Source organism: Denticeps clupeoides, unplaced genomic scaffold (genome assembly GCF_900700375.1).
Source record: "Denticeps clupeoides unplaced genomic scaffold, fDenClu1.1, whole genome shotgun sequence".
Lineage (NCBI taxonomy): Eukaryota > Metazoa > Chordata > Actinopteri > Clupeiformes > Denticipitidae > Denticeps > Denticeps clupeoides.
Window position 1 is genome coordinate 23,867 of NW_021629882.1, and position 15,963 is coordinate 39,829.

The 15,963-nt window shown below is 40.3% G+C and overlaps 2 protein-coding genes and 2 long non-coding RNA genes across 4 annotated transcripts; 3 read left to right on the plus strand and 1 right to left on the minus strand.

Annotated features, from left to right (window-relative positions):
- The first annotated feature begins 1,183 nt into the window (after positions 1–1,183).
- On the plus strand, positions 1,184–1,987 carry LOC114776489 (radial spoke head protein 6 homolog A-like). Its single transcript, XM_028966803.1, has 3 exons — positions 1,184–1,252; positions 1,323–1,449; positions 1,528–1,987. The coding sequence occupies exons 1-3, from the start codon at positions 1,184–1,186 to the stop codon at positions 1,794–1,796; spliced, it is 465 nt and encodes a 154-aa protein (XP_028822636.1). The 3' UTR covers positions 1,797–1,987.
- A 768-nt stretch (positions 1,988–2,755) lies between these two features.
- LOC114776488 (uncharacterized) lies at positions 2,756–4,760 on the plus strand. Its single transcript, XR_003745518.1, has 3 exons — positions 2,756–2,976; positions 3,904–4,060; positions 4,531–4,760. It is a non-coding gene; the product is annotated as an uncharacterized LOC114776488 (long non-coding RNA).
- Positions 4,761–5,392: 632 nt separating this feature from the next.
- Positions 5,393–6,390, plus strand: LOC114776486 (symplekin-like). Its single transcript, XM_028966802.1, has 4 exons — positions 5,393–5,797; positions 5,877–5,977; positions 6,051–6,141; positions 6,217–6,390. The coding sequence occupies exons 1-4, from the start codon at positions 5,698–5,700 to the stop codon at positions 6,315–6,317; spliced, it is 393 nt and encodes a 130-aa protein (XP_028822635.1). The 5' UTR covers positions 5,393–5,697; the 3' UTR covers positions 6,318–6,390.
- Positions 6,391–13,477: 7,087 nt separating this feature from the next.
- On the minus strand, positions 13,478–15,689 carry LOC114776487 (uncharacterized). The gene is made up of 3 exons (XR_003745517.1): positions 15,633–15,689; positions 14,198–14,474; positions 13,478–14,037 (listed from the first exon to the last, which is right to left on the minus strand). It is a non-coding gene; the product is annotated as an uncharacterized LOC114776487 (long non-coding RNA).
- Between the last annotated feature and the right edge of the window lie 274 nt (positions 15,690–15,963).

Here is a 15,963-nt window from a genome sequence, read left to right on the forward strand (position 1 = left end):
TCAGCTGTGCTTCAAGCTCCTCACATTGCAGCCGTTCCAGATCTTGTTCTTCTCTCAGTCTTTCTTTTACTTCATTCTCAGCCTCCTGGATGGCAATTTGCCTCAGCTCTTCACGCCAAGCCAGGCTGTTCTGTGTCGTGTCACGAATAGCCATCTCCAGATTATTATTAGAGGCCATGAACATCTCCTCCACTTCTTTACGATGACCGGGATCCCTTTCCAGGAATGTCTCCGTCACCGCCTCGAGTGTGCCGAGCTGTTCCCCGAACACCTCAACCTGACCCATCTGAGCTGATTTCAGATCGGTCATTTTGGGCTCAACGGAAACGTCCTTCTTGAAGAAGCGACGCTTGGTCCACCTAACAAACTTCTTCCACGCCTTCCACGCCTTCATTTCTCTACCTCTATACTGAACTCTCGTAAATCTGAAATGATTTAGCTCTTCACGGCTCACCTCTTAAATAGAGCGAAGCTGATGATGTCACTTTTTTTTCAGCCAATCAGATGGAGGAACAAGATCTTAAGAACATTGTGATTGGCTGGTTTCACTCAGCTGATTACGCTACAGAACAAGAGCTCAGAAACATTGTGATTGGCTGAAAAAAATGATATCAGCCAATCACATTAATTCTGGGCTCTTGTTCTTGCTGAAAAAAAAGTGCCTCTCTGGACAGTGAATCAGGAGGAAACCCACACCGAGACAGAAGAACATGTAAACTCCACACACACAAGGTGCTGTCAACGCTATTTGTCCCAAATCAAATTACTGCCACTTTCACTTTTTAATCATTATTATTGGTGTGTTTTACACTTGGCTAACACGCTCGCGTCTGAACCGGAAGAGCACAAAGTTCCAGGTTCAAACCCCACTTACTACCATCGTGTCCCTGAGCGGGACGCTTAACCCCGACTGTGTCCCCCGGGCATACCTGTCAAGTATCCCGTTTTGGCCCGTTCTTTCCCGCCGTCCTCCCGTATTAGTATTTTCCCGTAAATCTCCCGTATTTTAATCTGCGTTATTTAAAAAAAATTATCTGAGTTATGTCGCTAATGTCGCGATAAGTGCCGCCTGCAGTAGCTACTACAGGTACTGAAGGTGGCAGTTCTCGCGAGATTAGCGCCTGAGGTCAGATGACGAGATGATGAGTGACGACGCGGGGAAAAAAGAAGAAGAAACAGACAGATGATGGACGCCAGGACAGAGAAGGGAAGGCGCTCCTGGGTGCACCACGTCCCGCACATCCTGACTCAGGTCCGTCCTTCGTATTTAACCGTCACCTCGGACCTTCTAGAACCCGCCGCTGATACTGCGGTTCGTCCAGGGCCGCTGCGTGTGGGTGAACCCGGCGGAGAAACCGGCGGCGGAACCTGATGAAGATGAAGAGGAGGAGGAGGAGCCGGAACGGGAGGAAGGACCCGCCATCTTCACCCCGCTGTCTGAAGACGCAGGTGAGCGTGCGAGATGCCGCCGGTCCGCCTCCTCCTCCGTAACCACGGTAACGCGCCACGTTTCTGCGTTTGGTGTAGAAATCGACCGGCTGCCACCGTGGAGCTCCCGGCTGTCCTCCGCCCTCGTCCCCCGCTTCGCCGTGGCCGTCGCCCGTCATCACCGCGTCCCGGTCTCCCCGCAGGAAGTTCGAGAACGTTTACATCGGCTGGGGCGTGAAGAGCGACGCGGCCTTCTCGCCGGCGCTGCCCCCCGACCCCCAGCGCGAGTTCCCCGGCGGGCCGGAGGTGACCGAGGAGGCGGACCCCACGCCGCAGGAGGACGAGGACGAAGACTGACGTTCACATGAAAACTTTTACTAGCGACCGAAACACAAGATTGACGTTCATGCCGAAGTTTAGTTAACGCGCGGTAAATAAACGGTGAAGACACACGAGACACATTACACTAACACATTTCTGTAGTTTTCACAGCATTATTACTGTATAATGAACAAATCCTTACTGTAGAACCTGTATAAAGCATCATGGTTTAAATTCCTGGGCGGCTGTTGTTTTACAGTAAAACCATATTGCGGTATATCATAATACAATAATTTTGAGCGGGAATTTTCATATTTCTCATCTTTCAGTTATTCGGAACACAGAAATCATATTTCTAGGATATATTTCATGAAGCCAGAGGACGACCCAGCAATTTTAATTTTACATCCTCAATATTAAGAAATGAAGTGCTGATGGCCAGCTTCGCATTATTTTCATGAAAGAAGATCCTCGTCCTTTGACTTCAGAAAGGTAAATCAACTCAATGTTTTTTGCTACAGTACGTGTATTAGCTTAACCTAGTGTAGTGGTCCTTCTTCTGCGTTGTGTAATTTTTTTATTTCTTTTCTTGAACCGTAATTGACGAGCTGACACCCAAGAAATTTTCCGTGCAAAGTGTATTCTGTATAAAAGCAAGGTCACGCCAGAACATCGCGTCACAACTCGCGTCTCTCTGCACCTCTCTCTCTCACAGCTCATGCCATGTGTCTAAGAGGACTAAACCGGGTCTCCAACCCACTAACCCAAGGGCACGGCCGCATCCAACCACTTTTCGGGGGTGATCAAAGTTTTAGAACCCACATAACTTTTTATAATAATCATAAATTGAACAAACAAAAATACAGAAACATATTTGACATAACCAGAAACATTAACACATTTTAACATTCTACAATTAAACAAACACCCGGATTATCATTATAATTCCCTTACCCACATCAGAATACAGGTAAACAAAATAAAAGTCTTTAGAAAATAAGAAAATAAAAGACACAAAAAAAGAAGAAATACATTTATAAATCTAGTGTAACCATTTAACTCCGGCACACTAGCACTAATTTAGCTAAATGTTAATTTTTTCAAGTATTGCTTGTCGGTCTGTTAGCTAGCTACAGCTAATTAGCTTGACAATTGTTTTCTTCTTCGCTAGCAACCGTTGGTATTGTCAACGGAAACCGACCTAGGCGACACAGGACACTGCAACAGGTAAGACGCTGCATTTTTGGACTTTGATCATCTAACCTGAGGAGTGTCATTTCCAACTAGTGAATACATTTTGACACATTATTGATTTTGGCTTTACATGTTTAAGTCTGTCACATACTTTTTTTTCAGGATATGAATCTGTAGCAAACACCAGCCAAACAGTCAGTTCAACTACATACTGTAATCAGTATGTCTTTCAAATGCAAAGAATGATATTTCTTTGCAGGGACAATCCTCAGTTATATTATAAATAACCAATTTGTTATTTTTATATTTTTACCCATATATTGGTACTTGCTGATCCATTAGTGTAATACATCAACAGATCTGTTCCTTTCCTGTTGTGAGAACAAGAGCTTTACTGGAGTGTATTGCTCTAACATTCTTGAAATTAAATTGCCCATAGGTGTGAGCGTGAATGCATCTGTATGTCATCTTTGTAATCGCCAACTTGTCCAGGGTGTACCCTGCCTCTTTCCCAATGACAGCTAGAAATGGCTCCAGCTCTTCTGTGATGTTTAAATTGACACTGGAAAATGTATGGATAAATACAGATACATTTTGAGATGCACTACAAAGCTACAAATTTGCTGTGAAGGATATCTGAAACCAACATTTGTCCTCAACACTCTGGTGGAACAATTTTCTGCTTTAGCACTGCCAATATATTTCCCCTATATGTTGAATATGGGTCCGGACAGCTGCTGAGTAGTGAAACAAAGTAGAAAATAGTTCTGCATTCTATGGTATATTAGAGAATCGGAAGTAGAACAGAAAGTATTCACAAAATTACAAGTGTGAGAGGTTAATGTACCAAACTTCAATAATTTATTACCCTCACATGGATCAGCAAATATCACTATATTGGACCAAATCTTTGTAAGTTTTTTCTCCTGGGGTAATATATGGCATCTTATGAATTTACAGATTTATTGTCAGGATAATAAGCAAGTGTTCTTCCAAAGTCCAGCTGATCAGAAGGACTGGCAGGATGGTGCAACGAAAAAATGAATCCCTCAATCCACACGTGGCATCGTTTATCAGAGGCTTTATCGAGTATGACTGGCAGAACAATTGATATCAGGTGAGACTGTTAATTTATATTTATTTAAACTTTGCAGAAATAAAATACTCTACAGCAGGGATAGACAACCTTGATCCTCCAGGGCCGCTATCCTGCTAGTTTTACAACTATTCTACCCACTGATTGACTGAACACACCTGATCCAGGCATTCAGAAGCTGTAAGTGCAGTGATGGTTGGAAAATGAGCAGGAGGACAGTAGCCCTCAAGGACCAGGATTTACTGTACAGGGCAGTGTCTTACAGATGCCCTCTTGTTTGTGTGTTTCTATATGTAAAACTGTGCATGTGTGTGTAGTGTATTTTACTAGGCTACTGCACCTTCATGTAGTAATAGAAACATTTCCAAACATTTCCAATGGGAAGTAGGGAGTCTCAAAAAATTGTCATAGAGCCAATAGTGTGGATTAATGCTGCCTTTGCATTTCTACTCTACATTAGTAACTAATGCCTCTTTGTCCTTCCACTTCAGGGAAGAAGATTCCAGCCCTAGAAGACATATTCAGTTTAGGAAGAAACGGCGCAGGAATCATATATGTCATTGGGACCAGTAAAGTTTATTGGTTGAATATTGAAATTTTTTCGTACAAATGCATTTTTCTACAATTCTTCTTTTAACTGAACATTTTACTTACTTGGAATTTTTGTATTTGTAAAAAACAAACAAACAAAAAAACAAAACCTGAAATATGTGATAGTTGTCTATATGGTGATGCTTTTGTGTGTTTTATTGTTAATTTTATTATATTATCAATTAACTTTACAGGATACAGTGACTGCACATACAAACCAATGTCTGAAAAGGGAAATGTAAAAAGTACAAAAAAGTATTTTTTTTTAATTATCTGTATAAGCATTGAAGTGTTACAAAATAATTCTTGGCCTTGGTGTTTAAATTGGTTTACCTGAAGAGAAAGGGTTGTTTGGGAAAATAGTGTTTTTTACAAAGTAAAACTTTTTGTAAACTGCTTTAAAAAAATAAATGAAATGTTTTGCGACAAAAAACGCATCTTCATTGTATTGTATGCTATAATTTTTATTTTATAACAATATTTTATAAATTACTTATTATAACAAATAATGCAGTCATGCATATTGCAGTAGCCTAATATGTGCTGTAATGAAATATACAGCACTTTATTACTGTGATTGCAAATACAGTCTGTGCTTACTACTGTAACAATGATTACAGTATTCAGATTATTGCTATAATAACAATTACAGTATTTTGTAGGTACTGTGATTAAATTTACAGTAAGCATACTGTAGAATGTTCTACAGCAACTTACTTGCTAAAAGCTGCCAGCTAGTTTCTGTAGATTTCACATTATCCTTGTTACAGTGTACAACACAGCAGCGTTTTAAATAAAGTTCTGAAATTAAAATCCAGCCTGGTCATTATTCCGGGGGATCCGGTCCTAACGCAGGTCCGTCTCCTCGTCCCGCACCGTCTTTTTAATCCGGAGCAGCCGGCTGGTGCACGAGCTGGCGGCCGTCTACACCGAGGCCATCGCCGACATCAAGCGCAGCGTCCTCAGGGTCATAGAGCAGCCGGTGAGACGCCGCGGCGCCCCGGGGGACGTGTCTTCACGCTGACGCGTGCGTTTAACCATGTGTCTCTGGGGTTCAGATCAGAGGAATGGGCATGAACTCCCCCAACCTGCTGCTGCTGGTGGAGAACTGTCCTAAAGGAGCCGAGACGCTGGTCACTCGCTGCCTGCACATCCTCACCGACAAAGGTCCGTTCTGCTGGTGCCCGCTGTTCGTAACGAGTGTTACCATCAAGACGAGAGTCCGAACGTGTGTGTTCCTCCTCAGTGTCCCCCTCTCCAGAGCTGGTGGAGAGGGTCCGGGATCTCTATCACAAGCGGGTTGCTGATGTCCGCTTCCTCATTCCCGTCATCAATGGCCTGGAGAAGGTGGGTTGCGTTGATGCAGTCAGTGTGTGAGTGTGTGTGATACCAAGTCATGATCTTGTCCTGTTCTCCTCAGAAAGAGGTGATTCAGGCTCTACCCAAGCTCATCAAGCTGAACCCCATCGTGGTGAAGGAGGTCTTCAACCGGCTCCTCGGCACCCAGCACAGTAAGCTGGCGTTTCGTCCTGCTGTCCCCAGCATCTTCTGTGCAGCTCGGCGCTGAGATGTGTGTGTTCCTGCAGGTGAAGGCAGCTCCTCCATGTCTCCGCTGACCCCCGGCGAGCTGCTCATCGCCCTCCACAACATCGACTCCACCAAGTGCGACAACGTTTCCAGGACTTAAACAGTACAAGCAAGAGGCAGGAGATTGAGGAAACCCTGAAGGTCCTCCTCAGAAGGGAGAAGGAACTGTGTGGGCAACTCGTGCAGACCGCGTACATGAGAGCAGCACTGCAGCATCTTCGAGAAGCTTCACAAGGAGACGTGGAGAAAAGAAAACAGTACAAGGACCAGGCTGTCCAGGTTGATCTGGGAGGCTGGTGAACAGGACGCAGCTATGCGGACATCGCAAAGGCGAGCGTAACATGAGCGTTATTACAAAATGCAAATACGCCAAATAAAGAATCTAATTAGAAAAGATGAATGAAATCTCCTTTGACTTTCTTGAGCTTCACACGTCCAAAACACAAGACAAACATTAAAAACCATGTTGTATAGTTCACCATGTACTATATTTCACTTGTATTATATACAACTATATTATTTTACGTGTTCCGTAACAACACATTTATATTCAGTAGTGACGGGGACAGTCCCCCTGGGGACAGAGGGACACGATGGGGTTTGAACCTGGAACTTGGTGCTCTTCTGGTTCAGACGCGAGTGTGTTGGCCAAGTGTTAAACACACCAATAATAATGATTAAAAAGTGAAAGTGGCAGTAAACAAGAATCTACCTCTATGTACCATCCGACCTCTACAACTCATACAAAATGCAGCAGCACGACTGATGTTCAACCTTCCCAAGTTCTCCACACCGCCCCTCTGCTACGTTCCCTCCACCGGCTCCCAGTAGCTGCACGCATCAGGTTCTAAATACTGATGCTGGCCTACAAAGCCAAACATGGAGTAGCACCATCCTACCTCACAGCCCTTATTACACCTCACACTGCACCTGGTATACTCCGAGCCTCCAGTACTGCTCGCCTGGTCCCTCCATCTCTGAAGGTAAAAAGAAAGACACAGTACGATATTTCAGTCAATAAAGAATCTATGAAGAAAAAATGAATGAAATCTCCTTTGCCTTTCTTGAGTTTCACACGTCTTGTCGTGTAGATTCTACCACTCCCACGACGTGTTACACTGGTGAAGCGACAATAGGATCTGATTCCGGTCAGAGAATCAGGAGCCTGGAGGCCAGCTTATCAATTATCTTATTTATTAACGAAGTATGTGTGTGTCTGTGTGTGTGTGTGTCTGTGTGTGTGTGTGGTCTACAAGAAACACAGAAAGCATACATAAGCAAACACTCCACAGAACATGATATGATACACAACACTGATTAATAACACTGCTTACAGTAATCTAACATGAAACAGACAATACAATCCTACATAAGCAGCTAACCAGCACTAGAACATTTTACCTAGAATATAAATATAGGCAGCTAAAACACAGGAAAATTATTGAACCCCGTTAGCTTAGCGCTAATAGCAGGCGGAAATTAGCATAAGAATTAAATAATTCCCAAACATTACAAACTCTCTCTCTGCATATAAAACAGTATGAAAGGATAAACGAATCGAACACACGAGTGTGAACAACACTCCTCAGCACTTACTTTCCGTCATGAACGCACACATTTACATGTGAAAAATACGCGTGGCTCATTAGGTGTCACACTCTAACCGGACCAGATAGAAACAACTAAACAAATCTGGGTCTTTCTGACACGTCTAAAACACAAGACAAACATTAAAAATAATTTTATATCACGGTACAAATGATCTAATAATAAAATGTAGAATCAAAGTTGTACTGGTATCCGATTGGCCCATTTGTGTAGGGGGCGTGTCCATGTTCACACTAATGACGTGCAAAACAAATGTTTTTACTGACTGTGTACTATATTTCACTTGGAATATATACAACTATATTATTTTACTTGTTCCGTAATCTGATTGGCTGAAAAAAAAGTGACATCATCAGCTTCGCTCTATTTAAGAGGTGAGCCGTGAAGAACTTAATCATTTCAGATTTACAAGAGTTCAGTATAGAGGTAGAGAAATGAAGGCGTGGAAGAAGTTTGTTAGGTGGACCAAGCGTCGCTTCTTCAAGAAGGACGTTTCCGTTGAGCCCAAAATGACCGATCTGAAATCAGCTCAGATGGGTCAGGTTGAGGTGTTCGGGGAACAGCTCGGCACACTCGAGGCGGTGATGGAGACATTCCTGGAAAGGGATCCCGGTCATCGTAAAGAAGTGGAGGAGATGTTCATGGCCTCTAATAATAATCTGGAGATGGCTATTCGTGACACGACACAGAACAGCCTGGCTTGGCGTGAAGAGCTGAGGCAAATTGCCATCCAGGAGGCTGAGAATGAAGTAAAAGAAAGACTGAGAGAAGAACAAGATCTGGAACGGCTGCAATGTGAGGAGCTTGAAGCACAGCTGAACGTGGAGAGACACAACAGAGAAGAAGCAGAAAGGTGTTTCTGTAACGTGAGAGAAACTGGAAAGCAGATGGAGATGGAGACACAGCTCCATACGCAGCCGGGGAGCATGCAGGCTCTTTATGAAGAGACGCTGCAGAACGAGAAGAAGGAGCAGGAAACGCTGAGAAGTCAAATGACAGATGAGCAGAGCAGGAGAGAGAAAGCTGAAAAAGAGCTTGAAGCAAAAAGAGAAAGCAGGAAAGAGGCAGAGAGGCTTCTCCTGGAGACAGAGACAAAGTTCCGTCATCAGCTGGAGAGCAAAGACAGTCTCCACGAGGAGACGCTCCAGCAAATGAAAAAGGAACTTGAGATGATGACAGCCGAACGTGACCATGAGCACAGAGCACGAGAAGAACTTGAAAAAGTGCTCCTTGAAAAAACATCTACCAGGAACGAACTGGAAAAACGTTTCCAGGACTTAAACAATACAAGCAAGAGGCAGGAGATTGAGGAAACCCTGAAGGTCCTCCTCAGAAGGGAGAAGGAACTGTGTGGGCAACTCGAGCAGACAGTGGACATGAGAGCAGCACTGGAGCATCTTCGAGAAGCTTCACAAGGAGACGTGGAGAAAAGAAAACAGTACAAGAACAAGGCTGTCCAGATTGATCAGGGAGGCTGTGAAATGGTGATAATCACCACTTGGTCTGAGGCCTAATAAAGTCCTGGCTTACATCATACGCCATTTGGCTTTGAAACAAATAAATCTGGAGAAATATCTAATAAAGCAAATACTTGTTTTACAGCACAGTTAGTCTTAATGTTCGATGTATCTTCCGATAATAAAGAAGCAGGGCTGCTACTAACAATCATTTTAATAATCAATTAATCTGTCGATTATTTTTTATAAATTATGAATAAATAAAAGCATTCATTTCCAACCCTTTATTCAAAAACAGAATCTTTAGAAAATGCACGAATATAATGATAATTAAACACCAAAACATAACACCAAAAACATGCACATGTATGCTTTACTTGATCTGGCAAATATAGACTTTTTAAAATAAAGTGCCACCTGAGCTGCCGGAACAACAAATAATTTATGAAAAGAAATACAATACATATCAGAAAATTGAACAGGATTTGTTTGAATGTCAGAACTTGTCTCATTGTACATTTTACCTCTGTTTGTCACGACCACGGGCTGACGGGGGAAGGAAGCGCAGAGACGGGACATCTGGGCAAATGGGATTTATTAATACGCACAAAAGAAAAAGGCACGAGGGACAAAACAAAGGAAGACAAGAAAAACAAACCAACAGGCGTGTGGCGGTTGCCAGGAACTGAAATCAAAGTTCAGGATCCACATCGATGCATCAGTGTCGGTTCCTTCTAACAGGGCTCCAACCACGGATGCCTACCCAGCAGCACCTGTCCATGGTTAGAGCCCTGCTGTCAGGCTGAGTGCTGCCAGCTGGGGCTCCTGCTGCACCCAGACGTGGCACCGTTACTCTCCAACATGTGTTTACCATGTAAAATCCAGAACTGGAACCAGACAGTTATGGAGCTAATATTATGACCAAACTATTTGAATGTGAATTGTGTAAATTTGAATTAAAAGGAGCTAATATTATGACAAAACTATTTGAATGTGAATTGTGTAAATTTGAATTATCAAAACTGAATTTGAAATTATTTTACTTGAATATTAGAGCTAATATTATGACAAAACTATTTGAATGTGAATTGTGTAAATTTGAATTATTAAAATTGAATTTGAAATTATTTTACTTGAATATTAGAGCTAATATTATGACAAAACTATTTGAATGTGAATTGTGTAAATCTGAATTATCAAAATTCAATTCTCTAAATTCAATTTTCTAAAATTAAATTTTCTAAATTAAATTTTCTAAAATTCAAACCCAGAAATTCAGATCGTACAGAAAGTAGGTCAGAGGTCATTCACAGGGAGGCGTAGATGATCTCCGAAAAGTCGAGCGAAGCATTTTGGTCAATTACAGAGCTGCTCAGGAGGTGACCATTCTTCTGCGTGATCATGAATCGCCCAGAGGTAAGTGATTTTTAAGCATTTATGGTTTATAATTATATATTGTGTTAGCGTTCCCAGCGTGTGAAACATTATCTGAGCGGTCTCTGGTGTTTGTATATTTGATAAAAGGGATTAGCATACCACCGTGTCTATATAGAACGCAAACACGCCGCAATAACTTTTAAGTGACAAAGCGGCCGTTGTAAAGAGCTTAGAAATAGAACAGGGAATCCGTTTGCTGTTGGGAATTTCGCATTCAGTGTAGACATTATCCCTGATTTTAATCATCAGGTTCTACTGTCTTCTGTCATGACGCGTCACACCGCTCGTGTCCTGTGTTAATACAATAACTCCATTAGTGCTTCATTTATTTCCTTGATTGGAATCCACATCAGATCCAACTTGGATATAAGGTCACTCGATGATGATTGTAAGCTGTGTTTTGAGTTGAAGACTTTAACATTGTGAATAATCATTTAGATATATGTGTAGCTTGCAGGCACGATTAAAGTAGCTATATCGTTCATTTTCGCTTATATCATACAAATAAAACAAATATATAAATGTTATTAGTAGAGATGCCCCGATCGAGCCAAGGAATTTGCCAATATTCCTCATGATCAGACTATATTATTTAGGTAAACAACATTTTAGACGTTTCCCGAATATCAACACTACTGCAACGAGGCAAGTGACTGTCTTTATGAACGGGTTACTGAATCATTGGCTTATTTAATGATTCAGTAACCAATTCAATTTATGTCCTACTAACGATATTGTTTTTAGATACACATCATTAGTTTGTAGCTATATATAAAAATAAATATAAAAATATATATATTTTGCTTAAACTGTTTTTACAGGACAGCGAAGTTGTCAGATCAGCCAGGCACTTGTTGTCTTTGCTGACCTCAAGCAGTGCAGCTGGTCCCAGTCAGTTTTTTTTGTGTATTTTTATTTATTATTGTGGAAAGGATAGATAGTAAGGATAGTGTGGTAAAGGAAATCCCTGTTATGTATATGTATTTGTGCATACATAGTTTTATTAAAATACTTTCATTAAATTAATTTCATAATTCAGCCTCCATAGGCAGCACACTGTTCAGCAGAGGGCCACCATTCAAACTGAGATGACCAGGTTTTGCAACCACATTTTTTTTAATACTGACATAAGCCATCATGATATTATTTGATGGTTATTATTTTGGTTTTTGTTTTGCCAACAGATCATTTCCCGGGTTTTTCAGCAAAGGACGGGGTAAAAGGCGAATGCTGTCAATGCCCCCTAGCAAACCCGCAAAAATATTGCCTGTTAACTTTTATCTGCTTCCTCACCAATATGAGCGAACACCTGAGGAGAGTGAGCAACTGGTACATATGCAAGCTGGGTTGGGGTGAAAGACAATGCAAATGGTTGAAAATGCAACTTATGATGAAGTAAGTATGTGTGACGTCTCTCCTGTATCTTTTAAAATGATCTTTTTCTAATGTAACAGAGCTTAATTCATTAGTAACTCTGTATGTGGAACATGGGTGCTAAGGTGCTCTTAAGCACATTGCTATAATGTAACACTATAAGCTTTTTGTACCAGTGTTGCACTGGTAACTGTTGGGCATTTAATTTTTACATGGTTTGCTATACTGACAGTGTTATTTACATTGTAAGGTATGTGCCCAACTGAAGAAGCTGATTTCAGGATGTAAAGGGGGGTTGGCTTGTCTATAAGTCTTCAGGTAATCATCAGGAACATAGTGATACATTGCAATGAAAATAAATAAATAAGTAAAATCAAATACATTTCTGAATTTTTACATTATCACTAATACCATATTTCATATTTTATGTAATTAAATACCTTTGTGTCAAGCTTAAAACATGAATCCTGGCATAACAAAATAAAAGGAATGAAATCCAATAATACATTGTGTTTTTCTGTATTTTGTATAATTTTTCATAAGGTGGATAGGGCTCCCGGAAGCTTACACTTATCCCACCCGATGAGAGTGGGTACAGTGCCAAACATTTGAAAGCAGCAACCCAGGGTTTCAAAGGAGTTCTTTACGTAACTCCACTCATTCTTTGCATATGTATAATTTTAAAACCACATTAAAAAACTAATAAATGCTTGAAACAACATGAAAGAAAATAATTTACATTATATTGTTTTTATATTGTTCCCTCTAGGAAACTTGCCCCATTTGTCAAAAGAAAATGCCTTTTGATGTGATAAAGATTCATGCAAGTTTTTGCACAGGTGACAGGTAAGGAAAATCGCACAACATATTTTCAGTAAATCTTATTATAATAAAAATTTTTTATTGTTGTTTTTTGTACTTTCTTTGTGCTGTTAAGATTGCCACAGGTCTTCTTCACTTCTTCACTATACAATTGTGAATATTGTGTTTTATGTTCAAATTATGAATGTTCAATTCATTTAGAACTCTTGAAGTTATCTATTCAAAAAGGAATTTTGTTCCGTTATTGCACGTTAATTAAGTTTGTATATTACAGTGTAAGCATGCAACCTCTGGAGTTTAATGTGTCTATGGAAGAACCATCCACATCTGGAGTTTCTGTGTCTGTGACACATACCGGTGATCATTTAAATGCAGATGATGCCACAAGCATTTTTACATTTTTTTTTTTTGGAACTGATAAGCATAATACATTTCTGAGATGTAAAACTGAAATAGAATACACAATTAGCTTCAGCTGAACTGTTAACATGTTGCTTCTTTGTTTTTGTTTTGTTTTCTTTGCAGATTGGAAAACTGAACCAGATAAAAAATAAAGCAGCATCCTTATACACAAAGGAAATAATTCTCCAACATGAGATGAGAAAGCCCCTCTTGATGACCATGGATTTGAGGATGGACAAGGAAGATCAAGACAGAGAACTTGCTGTAAATTGCGGTTATATTCAGGAGTTATGTGAAATCTAATACAGACACCATGTCTACAAATGAAGTTACAGTCCCACAGTTTGCCCTGCATTGTTTGGACTTGTTGTTCAATAATTTTGATGCAGTTCATCTATGCACACGTTCATGTAGTATTGCAGTTTTATTTTTGAGACTTTGGAAACTTCCATGCAATAATGTTACAGTTTTTCTGTCAAATAAATTTAAATTCAGTTCCAGAACTCCATGTGTCTACTCAATGTGTCATTACTCAAGTGACTGGCAAAACTGCACTGCAGCCATGTAAATGTCTATCCCATGGGATTGTGATGGTGATCTTGGATCCACTGTGTCCTTTAGTGCTGCAAGCTGCTCTGCTGTAAGTGGACATTCCACAATAGGAACATTAACACCAACACTTTCACCAGGAGGCAATCAATGAACAGCAATGTTCAGTTCCTGTGTAAACAAAGAACAACATATTTCTGTATAAATCGTGTATAATCTCAGCTGTAATAGTTCCAAATACTAAGTGTTTAAACACCAGTTAAGGAACATTTAATTTTCACAACCCCTGTAATAATGTAAACATGGCTTTAAATTAGCATTAACAAAATACCTCTTCATCTTGGGGATCATCAACTGGATAATGAATTTGACCCAATTCCCAGAGCTGGTTTGGAGACATGTTGTGTTCTGTTCTCGAAGGGTGATTATCCCAACCATCTCGGAAAATGCTCAGATCATCTTGTAGCCGTGGTAGAAATGTGTAGTGGCAACAGAAGAGATGTGTTTGGTCTGCAGTATGAAGGTAGCTGGCTTCCTCAAGATAGTGTAGTACATCATAGTAGACGCTGGTCACTGCAGTCCACACATCTCTCCAAAGTCGCTCTATTCTACAACATAAGGCATTACGAGAAAAGTCCTAAGCAATCAGTTCGTTCAAACAAGCATTTGGAGAATAAAGCACAAGGTGACATGTCCTCTACATAATACTTTCTTTGTGCTGTTTGCTTAGATTTCATTTACAAATGTTTTTGTAAGTTACTAATTATAACCATTTAATTGTACAGAAAGAGAGCAAATAATTATCAAAGAACATTATCATTGAGTTCAACCACTCTCAAAAACTCCTATTATAATCACTGAAGTGGTTTACACTGTGCAATTTACTGTGCACTTGCACTGTATGCACACATCTGTAATTTGTTGTTTATGATGAGACAACTCGCTAGAGAGCAGCGCGCATGCAACAGCAAAAGTTTCAGTCATGACTCATCTAAATGCCTGATTGATCATTGCATTCATAAAAAAAGAATTGTGTGTGATTGTTTATAATGCGTAACACTGTAAAACGCGTCTGTTGCGCAGCACCAGCCAGTGAAGGCAGATTAAAATCTATAGGTCTATACCTGACAGAACAAATAGACTCAGGGACAGTTTTTTTCCCCAAAGCTGTTTCCATACTGAAAACTGTCATATTTGTATAATATTGCATTTATATTATACCCTTGTGCTATCTATACTACCTCTACCATACTGTATGCTGCTCGCCACTTTGGACCAAAGTATGTTTAATCTGATTTATTTGTCTGTATGTGTACTGTAGTTATAGTTTTTAGTACATCACTTATACATTGCGCTCATTGTACTGTGTATAATGGCAATAAAGGCTTTCTATTCTATTCTATTGTATTCTATTCTGTTTTAGTTAATCCGTACCTGGAGTTATTACGTTTACACCTTGTCTAGACAGGACACGAGCGGTGTGACGCGTCATGACAGAAGACAGTAGAACCTGATGATTAAAATCAGGGATAATGTCTACACTGAATGCGAAATTCCCAACAGCAAATGGATTCTAAGCTCTTTACAACGGCCGCTTTGTCACTTAAAGTTATTGCGGCGTGTTCGCGTTCTATATAGACACGGTGGTATGCTAAACCATTTTATCAAATATACAAACACCAGAGACCGCTCAGATAATGTTTCACATGCTGGGAACGCTAACACAATATATAAATATAAACCATAAATTCTTAAAAATCACTTACCTCTGGGCGATTCATGATCACGCAGAAGAATGGTCACCTCCTGAGCAGCTCTGTAATTGGCCAAAATGCTTCGCTCGACTTTTCGGAGATCATCTACGCCTCCCTGTGAATGACCTCTGACCTACTTTCTGTACGATCTGAATTTCTGGGTTTGAATTTTAGAAAACTGAATTTCGAAAATTGAATTTTAGAAAATTGAATTTAGAGAATTGAATTTTGATAATTCAGATTTACACAATTCACATTCAAATAGTTTTGTCATAATATTAGCTCTAATATTCAAGTAAAATAATTTCAAATTCAATTTTAATAATTCAAATTTACACAATTC

What these genes read in the sequence shown, in the direction of transcription:
- LOC114776489 (XM_028966803.1), top strand. Translation starts at nt 1,184, where the DNA reads ATGATGGACGCCAGGACAGAGAAGGGAAGGCGCTCCTGGGTGCACCAC. An exon ending in TCCCGCACATCCTGACTCAG is followed by an intron (nt 1,253 to 1,322) that starts GTCCGTCCTTCG and finishes CGGTTCGTCCAG; the next exon opens with GGCCGCTGCGTGTGGGTGAA. An exon ending in CCCGCTGTCTGAAGACGCAG is followed by an intron (nt 1,450 to 1,527) that starts GTGAGCGTGCGA and finishes CGTTTGGTGTAG; the next exon opens with AAATCGACCGGCTGCCACCG.
- LOC114776486 (XM_028966802.1), top strand. Translation starts at nt 5,698, where the DNA reads ATGGGCATGAACTCCCCCAACCTGCTGCTGCTGGTGGAGAACTGTCCT. An exon ending in TCATCAATGGCCTGGAGAAG is followed by an intron (nt 5,978 to 6,050) that starts GTGGGTTGCGTT and finishes TGTTCTCCTCAG; the next exon opens with AAAGAGGTGATTCAGGCTCT. An exon ending in GCTCCTCGGCACCCAGCACA is followed by an intron (nt 6,142 to 6,216) that starts GTAAGCTGGCGT and finishes GTGTTCCTGCAG; the next exon opens with GTGAAGGCAGCTCCTCCATG.